The following is a 13,558-nucleotide window of genomic DNA, read 5'->3' as shown; positions in this document are numbered from 1 at the left end:
ATTACACCCCTTTCTAGAACACTGTGATCAGCTCCAGGGACCACGAGGCACTGCCTTGCCGGGAACAGAGGCTCTGCTTCCCAGCCATACTTCCAACTGCCTGCAATTCCGTTCCCCAAACCTGGGCCACTGGCAGACACACTTGCCCACGTTTGCACCACACGCACCCAGAGTTTCAAGCTTTTTAAAAAAAGCGTCTCCAAAAATATTAACCTCCTCCCTCCCCCAAATGATCAACCCAAACATTGCATAAGTGAGGAATTTCCAAGATGTTGGCTGCCAAACTACACACAGCCCTCCAGCCAACCCCTTCCAGCAAGGTCAGACCAGCAGAGATGGGAAAAAGGTGAATTCCGTCACAATTTTCATTAAAGTCTGCCTTTCCCAGTAAGAAACAGGTTAAAGGTCAAAGGCAAGAGAGTGTTACTATAACTCTAAAAACTGCTTGCCAGTCCTGGTTCTCTCTATGGAGAGTAGGTGGGTTTTGAACTCACAGAGATCATCCACCTACCTCTGTCTTCTGAGTGAAGGGATTAGAAGCTCACACTACCATACCCTGTTAGTCAATTACTTTTAAATTTAGCTTCAAGCAAGTCCCTAGGGCCTTGGCAGAAGGAAGTCAGTTCTTTGCAAAAATAGCACAGGAATGGCCTCTAGCCCGGCTGCTAATCAAGTCCTTGCTTCCCTTGGAAACCTCAGGAGCTAGGCAGGCCTTCAGTATCTACATCTCTCTCAGCATGACCTCCTTCCAGGCTCCTACTAGAATGGCCATTAACCAGATGGTAATAGCATCAAGGGCTTTTGTAATCCAAAGTTCCAAACACTTCCACATTCCTCCAAAAAATCAACACAGTCACATTCCTCAGAGCCACAACCCCAGTCTTTTTCCGTCTTTACTTTTACTGTGACAATTACACCATTTGCCTTCCTCCCATTCCTCATTCTGACTCCTCCCGTGGACCCCCACTTCTTGCTATCGTTCCAGTTCATGGCTTCCCTTTTTTCCCTTAGACTGAGGGCCCCGACCTTGATACCAACGTCTGTATTAGTTGTGTTGCTGTTACTGTGCTAAAATGCTGTGACAGAACTGAAACAAACCAAGTTTATTTGGGCTCATGGCTCCAGACGGAGTGCACGATGGTAAGGAAGCCCGGCAGCTGCTGGCAGGAGCAGGATGCTGGCTGAGCACGTTTCTACTGTACACAGGAAGTAGGGCGAGTTTTTAAGCCCGTGAGGCCCATCCCCAGTGTATACTTACTCTAGCAAGGATGTATCTCTAGGAATGCCACAATGTCCCCCCATTTCCCCGTGCTCCAAAGCAGTTCCACCTGGGAGACAAGTGTTCAAATACACGGACTATGGGGGCATTTATTATTAAGACTGCAACACTGGGATCTACGTGTACACCTGGAAAGAGTTCAGCAATGACACCATTAGGGTAGGAGATACAGAAATGACCCAAGGATGGAAGGTGGGGAGAGAGAACGCCTTCGCTGTGAGGTCTTTTGTGTTATCTGAGAAGTGGTGAAGGCACAAATCCAGACTGTGAAAAGTGAAGAAACATCGCTTGAAATCATGACGGTGACCAAGAGAAAAGTTATGTAGGAACACACCACAAAAAAAGCTAGTGGAGGACAAAGTATTTTAAATGTTGCCAAACATGGTGGTGCACACCTTTAGATCCTGCACTTGGGAGGCAGAGGCAGGTGGATGAATGTCTGTGAGTTCCAGGCTAACTGGTGTGAGACCCTATCTCAAGAAGAATTCTTCTAAATATTAAAAGAAAAAGTTTTTTTAAAAGTCCAAATTCATAATGTGCTACTTTTAAGCTTGAAATTCATCTTGTCAAAACTAGTACGATATCTTACTCTTTTACTGTGTGTATGCTTGCATGTATGTGGGTGCACAAGTCTGAGTGAGTGAGTGAGTGAGTGAGTGTGTGTGTGTGTGTGTGTCTGTGTGTGTGTGTGTCTGTGTGTGTGAGTGTGTGTGTGAGTGTGTGTGTGTGTGTATGCTTGAGGCTGAAGATGACACTGGATGTCTTCGTTGATTGTTACACACTTTCTGTACTGAGGTGGAGTCTCTGGCGCAAGCCCAGCATTTCCAGCCAGCCTAGTTAGCAGACTTGTTCCATGGATCCTGTCTCTGCCTCCTGAGGGCTAGGGTCACAGGAAGGACCTGCGGCTGTCTGACATTGATGAGGTGCTGGGGCTCCTCACTGTGTGGTCTTCAAGCTTCTGTCACAAGCACTTTCTTCAGTAATCCTCCTCCCCAGCCCTCAGTAAAGATCTTTTTAGAAACTGAGTATGGGCCATGTTTTCATGGCTAAAAAGTACTCTCCATTCAACTGTGATGACTCGCGCACAGTCCCTGGAACCCATGGTGGAAGGTGGGATCTGACTACCAAGGTTGCCCTCCACAGATGCCTCTGTGAGTCTCACTCAGAGTGGGACATTACAAAAGTACCCTCACCAGAACCCAGCTCAAAACAGCAGCAACTGAGTAACATAATAAAGTAGGAGCAGAGAGATCGGGAAAATACAAGTTGTGGATTAAAAAATCAAGCAAATAGAGCAATGGTATACTTAAAGCCAACCCTACCTGTAATTACACTAAATATAAATGAAGCAAATATTGTAGTTAAAAGGCAAAGGATAGGTAAGTTCTATAGGTAAATAGAAAAGATGAAGTACAGGAACACTAGTCAGAAGAAAGCTAGCACATCCTGAGAGACTTGTGGCACAAAGGATTTCTAGAGATAAGTAAGGACATTTCATTTCCAATGGAAGATGCAATAATAAGTCGAAAATTGACTGCACCTAGTAATAGAACTTGAGAAAAGGAGACAAGCCAGTTTTGGAAGTTACATGGATTGTACTCAGTGAGCACTGTTGGAACTGAAGTCAATATGGAGAAACCATTAAAAACCTCCATGTTTACAAGTTTTAACAGCATGCATTATGCGACACATTCACATAAATAAAAATGAATAAACCAAATAAGGTATGGGGTAAACAAGACACAAAATGAGATGCAGCACACACATCTACTCACATCAGAGTGGGATCTCATAATAGACCAAAGTCTATCTACTGGGGTTACTTATAGGAATATGGGTGAGGGGTGACTCACAGGAGCAGAAATGACCCTAAGATTGATGTATAGCCAAAGCCCACCCCAGCATGAGTGACAGATCACAAAATCTCGGTGCACAGGTTGAAGAGTGATCTTTCCAAATGACTCTGATCTTAAACCCCTTCCAGGCAGCTTGGCTGGCTTCTGCTTCTTCCAGGCAACTGGGTTCAGAGTCTTCTTTGCAGCTTAACTTGACGGAGTCTTTTTTTGTTTTGTTTTGCTTTTTGTTTATTTGTTTGCTTGTTTTTTTTTTCAGCTTTATTGCTTACTCTGGGAGGGATAGGCCTAGAGAGTCTGATCAGTTTCAGGAACTTCCGGAAACTATTTTGAGTTGTTTCCCTTCCTACCTGAGGAGCTTCCTTGCAGTAGAGGATGTTTCTCTTTGGGAGGGAACTGTTGAACAACACACCTATAGGTAGAATTGCTGGGACACAGTAATTCTGTTACCAGCTTTTGGATAGACCATGGAGCTGTGCTGTGGATTTTGGACCGTTCTATATTCCTACCGCAGTGCGCCGTGAAGATTCCAGTTTCTCCAGTGTTCCCCAATGCTTGTTTTGCATGCATGCATGTGTTCTTTGGCACATGTGTGTCTCTTAAAGGATTATCTATTCAAATCTTTTATTTATATTTCTGCCTCTTTTTGCCCAGCCAGGCTCCCGAATGCTGTGACCTTTTGCTCATGTTTTAACTGTGTTGTCGTTTTGCTATTTTTCTGTAGGAGACCTTCACATATTTGGGATATTAAGCCTTTATCAATAGAGCATCTGCAAACATTCTCTCCTTTTCTGTGACTTTTGCATCTTCCTTTTTACTTCTATTGTTTCTATATGCATTGTAGGTGCGTGTGTGTGTGTGTGTGTGTGTGTGTGTGTGTGTGTGTCTGTGTGTGTCTGTGTCTTGCATCTGAGTTCAGAGGCACTGGATGCCCTGGAACTGGAATCACAAGCTGTTGTAAGCCATCTGATGCTGGGAACTGAACCCAGGTCCTCTGGAAGAGCAGCAAGTGCTCTTATCCACTAAGCCATAGCTCCAGGCCTGTCTTCTCATTGTCTTGATGTTGTGAGTTGGGTGTTCTTTAACAAACTGGGCTTGGCTTTGAGCTCTGTCAGAGCAGTGAACTTCCCACTGCTCTCCTGTGCAGCTTTGTCCTTTCTTGTCAGAACTGTGAGATCATTCCTGTTCTCTGTTGTCCAAGTGTCTGCATGGCTGTACAATATCCCATCGAGTGGCCACGAAGCACACTAGTTACCAGTCTCCTGTTGATAGGGATCTGGGCTCTTCCCAGTTGATGTGGTACTACACCAATACCACTATGAACAGCTCAAGTGATTCTGTGATGAGATCTAATTTAAAAACAATTATTTTTTAAACGAGTGAAGCCATTTAGATTGAGTTGCTACATTTGAGTGAACAGCATGCCAGGACAGGTATTTGGCTGAAACATTGATTTTTTTCCTCAGCTGCCCATTTGGACTGTGAAGCTACAGAATGTCCTGCCATTGAGTTTGTCCTGTGCCTACATTAGCCACATGGTGTGATTTTTCCACTAAGAACAATCAGAGGAGACACAGCAGGCTCATTTTACTGATTTCAAGTCGGAACACTTTTAGCAACAGGAAGATGTCCTCATGGGTGGGTGCGGGCAACTGCGAAATGGAACCGATTTCTGTTTACTGCTCTCTGAATGAGAGTGCAGGAATGTCTACACTGGATTTGAAAACGGTTCTGAGATAAACTTTTCTCAGCACTGAAAACTCCAGAGAAAAGAGACAGTACAAGAGGCCCATGTCGGTCTACACTATAGCTTTAGACACTCTGAGATTAAAGAACAATGGATCAAGACCCAATAAATCCAGTCTGTTGGTTGCAAGTTCCAGAGCTGGCCACACTCAGAGATGGCCACACTAAGGCAGCATGGTTGAAAAAAGGAAAACACTTTCTTTACAGTTCCAGCTAAGGCTGGGTCACAACGGTGTCTAAAGGGGCTTTGAAATAATAATAAAAAAGGTCTAACCAACACCCTCTCCCAATTAAGTGTCAGATTAACTGCCCCTGTTCCCGTCCCACTCCCTAGGGGTTATCCACCATTGTGGTGGGTGGGAGGGGTCATGGAGTTGCTAGATTTCTTCATGATTTGTAAAAGAACACAACGCAGAGGGCCAACTATGAAGCAAGAGCTCAGCTTTTGACAGGGGTTTGCTTTGTGGTTTGGTTACTGGAACAGCCAGTGACCTTAGAGACATTGTGCAAACACAGAAATGGAGGAGGAGGGGGAGGAGGAGGAGAAGGAGGAGGTGGTGGTGGTGGTGGTGGTGGGATAAAACCCCTGAGGCATAAAGGGCTCGGCTGGAGTCAGCACAGCCCAGCCCTTCCAGAGAGAGGCAAGAGAGGTCCACGATGAGGTGAGTCCACAGCCCACACTTCCCACTTTGAGCACACCGAGGATAAGTCTACGGGGAGAGGTGAGAAGATGGGATGCAGGAACCAGGCTGATGAGCTAACCTTCTGTGGGAGTTAAGCCACACACAGCTGAGGACAACTGTGAACGCAGTGCAACACAGAACTGCTGTATGCTTACCTAAAGCATTATGATATATTTTTTTTTGTCTTGTAACTTGACTATGCACTTTGAGTGTGAATCTTGTCATGCTAAAATTTTAGTGACGCCATCAAGGCGACCACTTTTTTTTTTTTTTTTTAAATCAAAATAGAAAGACTTTGAAGGTAGCGAAAAGACGAGAAGCACAGTGTTCAGAAGAACTTCCTGACTGGCCAGCATCAGCAGGCAACTGGGTGCCATTTAAGTGTGGTCTGTGTACCAATGATGGCCACGGTCATAGGTTAGGAAGACAGTTTTCTGGCATTCTTGGGCTTGATATGCAATCCTTTAAAGGCAAACACCTATGAAGTAATAGGAACAACCACATATGATACGGTATGTATGCATGTATGTATGTATGTATGTATGTATGTATGATGGTGCACACCCAGGGATTCTAGAAGCTGAGGCAGGGTGAGTCTGGGAGTTCAGGAGTTTGTGAAAAGCCTGGGCAAAGAATGGGACCGTGACTTAAGAACAACAACAGCGACTATGACAAATTAAACATCAAAACCACCTTTTTATTATGGGAAATTTCCAAAAGTGAGAATAGCAAAATAAACTATAGCCATCATCTTTAAGTTAGCTACAGTGTCCTAACAATGTCTTCATAGTCCGGTACTTAATGGATGGGAGCAGAGGCTTCCCCTCGCAGGACCTCGGGGGGTCACCACTTTGCCCTGGGCCTCCTCTCCACTCCACTCTTTTCCCGCCTCCCACTTCTCAGCTTTTTTGAGATAGGCACAGCACAGACTGTGGTCAAAGCCCCGATCCTCCTGCCTCTGTGCCAGAGTGTGGAGAGCTGGGATGGCACATATGCTGCCACACTGGCGGTGCTTTCCTTCCTCTGTCACAGTGGTCCCTTTCTAAGCTTCTACAAAATTCCCTTCTTGTGCATCTGGAGTTTGATGAAGCATGGGTGGGGTGGGTAGCAAGCAGTTTTTTGGTCTTAGCGTCTCATTCTCTTCCTTTACTATCTGCTTAATGGAAAGTGTGTGTGTGTGTGTGTGTGTGTTGTGTACATGCATGCATGTATGCAAGGAGATCACATGTACAAGGAGACCAACCCCACTCCCTCTTGCCATTTCTCTACAGAGCCCTGGGAGCTGTTGTCACTCTCCTGCTCTGGGGTCAGCTTTTTGCTGTGGAGTTGGGCAATGATGCCATGGACTTTGAAGGTGAGTCTCTGGGGTTCCCCAGGAGCTGCGCACCCCAGCTCAGCCAAGCCCCAGTCTGGCCACATCAGTCCCACACTGTATTAAGGAAGACCCAGATCCTCTTCTCGCCTAGATCTTTGGGGCCTCCCTTCCTCAGCTTCCACTCGGGTGCAAGGGAGTCTGGTGCTCAGGGCAGCTCCGTCTGCTGACGTTTCACAGAGAGCCATTGGAACACCCACAGCCTTTTTCTGGCTTCTTTTTCTCGGCAGATGACAGCTGCCCAAAGCCCCCAGAGATTGCAAACGGCTATGTGGAGCACTTGGTTCGCTATCGCTGCCGACAGTTCTACAGACTACGGGCCGAAGGAGATGGTAAGGCCGGGATGAGCACCCCTGCATCTACACCCCTGGCCCTGTTTGATGGGTGGGGCTGGGGTACCTGGCCAGAAACTTCTCGAGTACTGCCTCCAACCAGGGGAATAAGATTCGAATCAAGTTCTTGTCTTCTGGTGGTGGTCTTTCCACCAAACTAACTTGTCTCAGTTTCCTGTTTTGTCTTGTTAAGGGGCTACAATCCCCTGGCCCCTGTTGCTTGGGAGTGTAGTCTTTATCAACGATGTCCTGCAGCCTACACGCATGACAGTTTCTAATGTCTTCCTGCCCAATTCTTTAATCCCTAGGCCAGATTCATTTTCTCTGATCTCATCTCCTTTTGTCTCAGGGGTGTACACCTTAAACGATGAGAAGCAATGGGTGAACACAGTCGCTGGAGAGAAACTCCCCGAATGTGAGGCAGGTGGGTGTTGAGCTCTCAGAGCATGGGGTTAAAATGTGGCTGTGTTCCCCTTGTGTGGCCTGGATCAGAGAGAACTAGAGCTGGCAAAGAAGGAGGGACAGGATCCCTCCTGGACAGCTCAGTACCATGCCCATTTAGGCTAAGGGGGGTTGGCTGAGTCAGCTGCTTCCCATGGAGATGCCCTCCATCCAGAACACCTGCTCACAGAGCTTTGGTCGAAGGGAAAGAGGGCACCACACCCCAGGAAGGACCAGGCCAGGGAGGAAACAACAGAAGCTGAACCCACAAGGGCTAAGGCAGGGTCTGGGAACAACTGGGACTCCTGCATTCTGTAGCTCTCCTCTCTTCAGCCCAACTTCAGCTATCAGTTTGGGTTATCTGTTTTCACATCTGTAAAATCTGTGTTTCTGCCGGTGCTGCTGCAGGGTGTGTGTGTGTGTATATATATATATATATATATATATATAAATAAGCTTATCAGCCAGTAGTTTTAAAAGTGTAGTCACTTATTGTGTAAATAACAGAAATGTGAGGAGCAGGTGGTAAGGGCTGAGTGTTCATAGACTAGACTGTTGGGTGTGAAAGCAGCAGTGGCCGATGCTTCCAGGGGCTCTGCAGGTGGGGCCTGCTCTGGACTGCTGCTCATACCCTCCCTCCCCCCTCCCTCCGCAGTGTGTGGGAAGCCCAAGCACCCTGTGGACCAGGTGCAGCGCATCATCGGTGGCTCTATGGATGCCAAAGGCAGCTTTCCTTGGCAGGCCAAGATGATCTCCCGCCACGGACTCACCACCGGGGCCACGTTGATCAGTGACCAGTGGCTGCTGACCACGGCCAAAAACCTCTTCCTGAACCACAGCGAGACGGCGTCAGGCAAGGACATCGCCCCCACCCTAACGCTCTACGTGGGGAAAAACCAGCTGGTGGAGATTGAGAAGGTCATTCTCCACCCCAACCACTCCGTGGTGGATATCGGACTAATCAAACTCAAGCAGAGGGTGCTTGTAACCGAGAGAGTCATGCCTATCTGTCTGCCTTCCAAAGACTACGTAGCACCAGGCCGAGTGGGCTACGTGTCTGGCTGGGGGCGGAACGCCAACTTTAGATTTACCGATCGTCTCAAGTACGTCATGCTGCCTGTGGCCGACCAGGACAAGTGTGTGGTGCACTATGAAAAGAGTACGGTGCCCGAGAAGAAAAACTTCACGAGTCCCGTTGGGGTCCAGCCTATCTTGAACGAGCACACCTTCTGTGCTGGCCTTACCAAGTACGAGGAAGACACCTGCTACGGTGACGCCGGCAGTGCCTTTGCCATTCATGACATGGAGGAGGACACCTGGTATGCAGCTGGGATCCTGAGCTTTGACAAGAGCTGCGCTGTCGCTGAGTACGGTGTGTATGTGAGGGCGACCGACCTGAAGGACTGGGTTCAGGAAACCATGGCCAAGAACTAGTTCAGGGCTCATTAGAAGGCTGCACACGGCAGGGCAGGCTGGGCGCCATGGAAGAGGGGGAAGTGGAAGGGTTGGGCTATACTCTGATGGGTTCTGGCCCTGCACTGCTCAGTCAACAATAAAAAATGTGCTTCAGACCCATCTCTGGGCTCTCTGTAAATCTGTGGCTGTTATTCTCATTTACAGTACTGGGCAGCCGAGAAGTATGGTCTGCTAGAAAAATGGAGGCATCCTGACAAATCAGGAATTCCCTAGGGTGTTATAGACTGCCTACAGCAGTCACATTTGCAAGAGGCAGGTCTCCGGGAGATCACTGTGCCCCTTCCTTGATCCTGGGTCGGTTTGAATGCAAACTCTGGCTCTTCTTACATGATGTCACTTCTCTGGAGTGAGCTCAGAGTGGGACAGAAAGAGATGTGACAGAGGCTCTTCTGTCTGTGCTTCCCTCTGCCAGAAACCCAAATGGCACATGCAGGCAGGCTATGGGCTTAATGGTCCTTCCAACAGCTCAGCCCAGACTTGCTCAGAGACATAAGCTGTCTGGTCATTACCTGTCCATTAGGGATGACACTAGAGTCTGTAGAGTCCCATGGCTGGAATGCTCGGGGACTTGGCAGAGTTGGGGGTCTCTTCTTCAACAGTGGAGAATCTCACCCTGCTCTGGGGTTCTAGGCAAGCCACATGCCTTCTACCTCCAAGATAACTACATCTTCAGAGTCACTGGTGTATCTCCCCAGGGTAGAGCTATGAGATCCAGGGAGACAAGGACCGACATTCCAGAACCAGAGAGAAACCAGCCAGAAAGTGAGACAGCACCATCACACACTCGCAGCACCTGACAGCAGGTGGCAGGCCACTACTATAGAAACATCAGAGACCTTCGGGCCCTCCCTCCATTACTCTGCTCCCCTCCCCTCAGAGACCTCTCTCTGTCCAGGAGTCATAGCTGCATGGTTCCTAGCACTGGACAGGGTATACAACACATGCTTAATAAGGACTGTGGAAGGGCAAGTAACCAAGGTTGGATCTAAACCATGATCCAGACCACAGAGCCCCTCCCAGCCGCCCTCCCCTCCCCTCAGGAAGGAAGCTGATACTATTTGCCCTGTGCAAATTCTCAGCTCTTGCTTGCACCCGAGTGCCTGGATTGATGGACAGAAGACCCTGCTGATAGTGAGGTGGACAAAGATCTTTATTCCACCATAGGGATGTGGAGGAACATTTATCGTTCACCTAGGACTTCAGTAGCATTAGGGATCTGACTCTTAGAATCTCGAAGTTTTCATCCATGTGTCCAGGGTGGCTGCCATAGCCCCGTGTATCCTAAGGAGGTGGTGGGAAAAGGTTCTCTGCCCATCCCTGATGCATCTCTCAGCTTTGGGCAGAGGACACAGAAAACCCAAACCACCTCTTTCTGTGCCCCGTCTGCCAGAATCAGGTCGTGGTTTCACTTTCCCCTAAAGGACAAACTTAGAAATAAGCAGCTGATGCCAGGGTTGGCCCCACCTCCTGCACACCTGGGCCTCTGCTGGCAACAAGTCCCTTGCTGCCCTGCAGGCCACAAGCGGCCTGGCCACGGCCCTCCAGCTCTATCCCTGCTCTCTCATTCCAGAGTGATGGGGACAACCACTCCCATAAGGCTTAGGAGAAACACAAGTTTCCTGAGGTTGGGTCACATTCTTCAAAAGCCCTTGGACAGAATCGCAAACTCCTCAAGGCATTTCCCCTTAACAATCTGACATCCTTTTGGTCTTTAGTTCTTGAGGTAATGGGTGGTGGCAGTGCTTTCTGGGGAGCTCTGTCCCTTACTTCCCAAACTTCTTGTTTAGCTCAAGCTGTGCTGGATAGTGAAGAGCCACACTTTTCTCCTGGCAATCGATGGCCGGATGGCTATAAACACGTGGACTGGGTACTGCTTTCAGTCTTCGAGGAAATCATGAGCTCACCTGCATCTAATTACTAGTTAGTTCAAGAGAAGCTGGGGTAGGAGGGAGCAGAAGGGGGCAAGAGGATGGAGGCATGGGGGAGAACGTGTGCACAAACATGCCTAAGCAAGCTGTTCTCACAGTGTCTAGGAGGATGCTTGACCTTGAGGGGTAAAGCAAAGTCAAGATAAATGGAAGTCACAGGCAGGCACCACTCGGACGCTGAGCTCACTGCTGTGAGGCTCTCAGGGAAGGGACGCTCAGGCATCCCGACTCTTGGAGCACTGGGGCTGCTGCAAAAGGGCCGTTGATTACAGACACCGCAAACCTCTTTGCTCAGGCAGTGAACATGTCTCTGAAGGACTCCAGACCACAGGCCGTCTGGGTTCAGGCCCCGTTTCAACCTGTGCTTTTCTTAGCTCCAACAGCAGTGAGTGTGTTAAATGTCTTGATAGAGGAGGTCATATTTGGGTACGTTCTTGGGATCAATAGGACTCTGGACAATAAGTTTCCCCCTCATCGCTCCCCGGTAGATGACTTCAATCAAATCTATGAAGTCTTGTTTGGTTTTGAAGCTTCCTACGAATTTAGTGTGATCCGGAGACCTGCAGCAGAGAGGAATAACTGTGGTCAGAGCTTCCCAGTGTGTGAAGCCTGCAGGGTCAGCAGCAGAGGTGGGCTCTTCCTTCCTTCTTGTCTCTCTACACATGGCCTGACCACTGCCTTTTCCTCAGGTCTAGGACACAGGGCTACCACCAGGGCTTTGAGCCCCCACATTGACATCTGGGTGTGGGAAAGAGGCTGCCTTCCCATCCCTTCCCACACCACTATCCTGTGGAGTTCCTGAGTACTGAGGTGGGTAGAGTTTGCTCAGTGTTTCTGAAAAAAGTCCATTAGCTCACCGCAGCCTCCCCAGTTCTCATCACCGACCTTCTGAGTTGTGGGTATTAATAAACAACCTTATGAGTTATCTTAAACATCAAGTGTATTGGTTGTAGACGTTTTAAAAGAGAAACAAAATCAGTTGTGAGGCAAGGAGTCACCTTTTGATGTATACGCTTCTAGTTCTGTGTGGGGGCGGGGTGGGGGGAGTGTTCTGCTTCTTTAAGATAATAAGAATCACATCACAAACTATTTAGTAATAAACAGTATCTGCCTCAGAGTTGTAAAGTGTGCATCTTCAACATACTATTAAACTCCTGGAAACATAGTTACTGGGTTAAAAGATTAAGCTTTAAAGGTGTTTGATACTGCGTCCTGAACTCCATGCAGTAGGCTGTAGTAAGCTCGTACACTAACCGAGTCCTAGGAGGATAAGTGGCAGTTCCAAACCAACAGGATTAAGCTCTCCAGGACACACCTCCCCAGGGTAAGACCGGACCGCAACCATGGACGCCGCCAACAGTACTCATACTGCAGTGAGAACAGGATGGAGAGGCAGACACTACAGAAGATATCATGTGACTTATTTTATCAGGCATGCCTGAAGAATGACATGAGAATTCTCTGAGGGGCAGAGGACACTTGGCAACAGAGAAATGTGTTTCCCTGGCAGGAATTATATCTTTCATAAAAGCCAAATACCCGTCCCAAATACTAGGTATTTTGTTGCAACTGACTTTTGCTTAAGTTTTTTATTTTATGTTCAGTTAATATAGGTACTCCACATTTTCTGTCCTTAAGGATGGGTAGTCAGTCCTTCAAAAGCTATGCTTTTTTTCATATTTAAGCTGGAAATTAAAAATTTTTCAGTCATACTTAAAACACTCTCATTTTGCACTAAAGAGCATCAAATGAGGAGACAACAGTCACAAACCTGCCTTGAGAAAACCGACTTTGCAGAATGTATGGCCAACTTAACTCACCCATAATCCACCTTCATGTGCTGCCCATTGAAGAAAAATACGGTAGAGGGAATGTAACTGATGTCAAAATACTGTGTGTAAACCGGCGTGTGGTCCACGTCCACCAGGTAAATAGCAGCCATTTTACTCAGGTCGCCTGAAGTCTTTGAGAGCTGTGAACGACAAGATGGATGGAGATTCCGCTACACTACGGCAGTTACACAATCCTTTTGTGAAACACACTGCGATACTGTACCGGAGGCTTACTATAGTCTTTTGAGAAGAATTTTGTTTGGAGAAATTTTCCCATTTGAATTCCTCTTAAGACACAATTCTGGAACTTGCTATGTAGACTGGGCTGCCTTGAATTCACCGAGGTCCACTTGACTGCCTCCCACGTGCAGGGATCACACGTGTACACTAAGCCCAGCCTCCCACATGCAGGGATCACACGTGTACACTAAGCCCAGCCTCCCGAGTGCAGAATCACATGTGTACACTAAGCCCAGCCTCCCGAGTGCAGGATCACATGTGTACACTAAGCCCAGCCTCCTGAGTGCAGGATCACATGTGTACACTAAGCCCAGCCTCCCGAGTGCAGGATCACATGTGTACACTAAGCCCAGCCTCCCGAGTGCAGGCTTCACAC

At 47.9% G+C, this 13,558-nt stretch overlaps 2 protein-coding genes across 4 annotated transcripts in view; one reads left to right on the top strand and one right to left on the bottom strand.

Annotated features, from left to right (window-relative positions):
- Positions 1-5,383: 5,383 nt before the first annotated feature.
- On the top strand, positions 5,384-9,300 carry Hp (haptoglobin). Its single transcript, XM_021170708.1, has 5 exons — positions 5,384-5,540; positions 6,833-6,915; positions 7,164-7,265; positions 7,615-7,689; positions 8,362-9,300. The coding sequence occupies exons 1-5, from the start codon at positions 5,536-5,538 to the stop codon at positions 9,138-9,140; spliced, it is 1,044 nt and encodes a 347-aa protein (XP_021026367.1). The 5' UTR covers positions 5,384-5,535; the 3' UTR covers positions 9,141-9,300.
- A 1,011-nt stretch (positions 9,301-10,311) lies between these two features.
- The window catches only part of Txnl4b (thioredoxin like 4B), an 8,942-nt gene continuing 5,695 nt past the window's right edge, over positions 10,312-13,558 (bottom strand). For 2 of the 3 annotated variants that reach the window (XM_021170900.1, XM_021170902.2), the window contains 2 exons: positions 12,931-13,082; positions 10,312-11,670 (listed from right to left, as the gene is read on the bottom strand). In XM_021170900.1, coding sequence (XP_021026559.1) covers positions 11,505-11,670; positions 12,931-13,082 — 318 coding nt within the window. In that variant the 3' untranslated portion in view covers positions 10,312-11,504. Of the gene's footprint in view, positions 11,671-12,364; positions 12,510-12,930; positions 13,083-13,558 lie in introns of all 3 variants that reach the window. The other variant, XM_029480456.1, reaches the window with a different exon arrangement.

Source organism: Mus caroli, chromosome 8 (assembly GCF_900094665.2).
Source record: "Mus caroli chromosome 8, CAROLI_EIJ_v1.1, whole genome shotgun sequence".
NCBI classification, from domain to species: Eukaryota; Metazoa; Chordata; class Mammalia; order Rodentia; family Muridae; genus Mus; species Mus caroli.
The sequence above is the reverse complement of the archived record's forward strand: the minus strand, read 5'-3'. Positions and strand labels throughout refer to the sequence as shown.

Coding starts and splice junctions, on each gene's coding strand:
- Hp (XM_021170708.1), top strand. Junction 6,916..7,163: donor TGATGCCATGGACTTTGAAG/GTGAGTCTCTGG, acceptor TTTTCTCGGCAG/ATGACAGCTGCCCAAAGCCC. Junction 7,690..8,361: donor ACTCCCCGAATGTGAGGCAG/GTGGGTGTTGAG, acceptor CTCCCTCCGCAG/TGTGTGGGAAGCCCAAGCAC.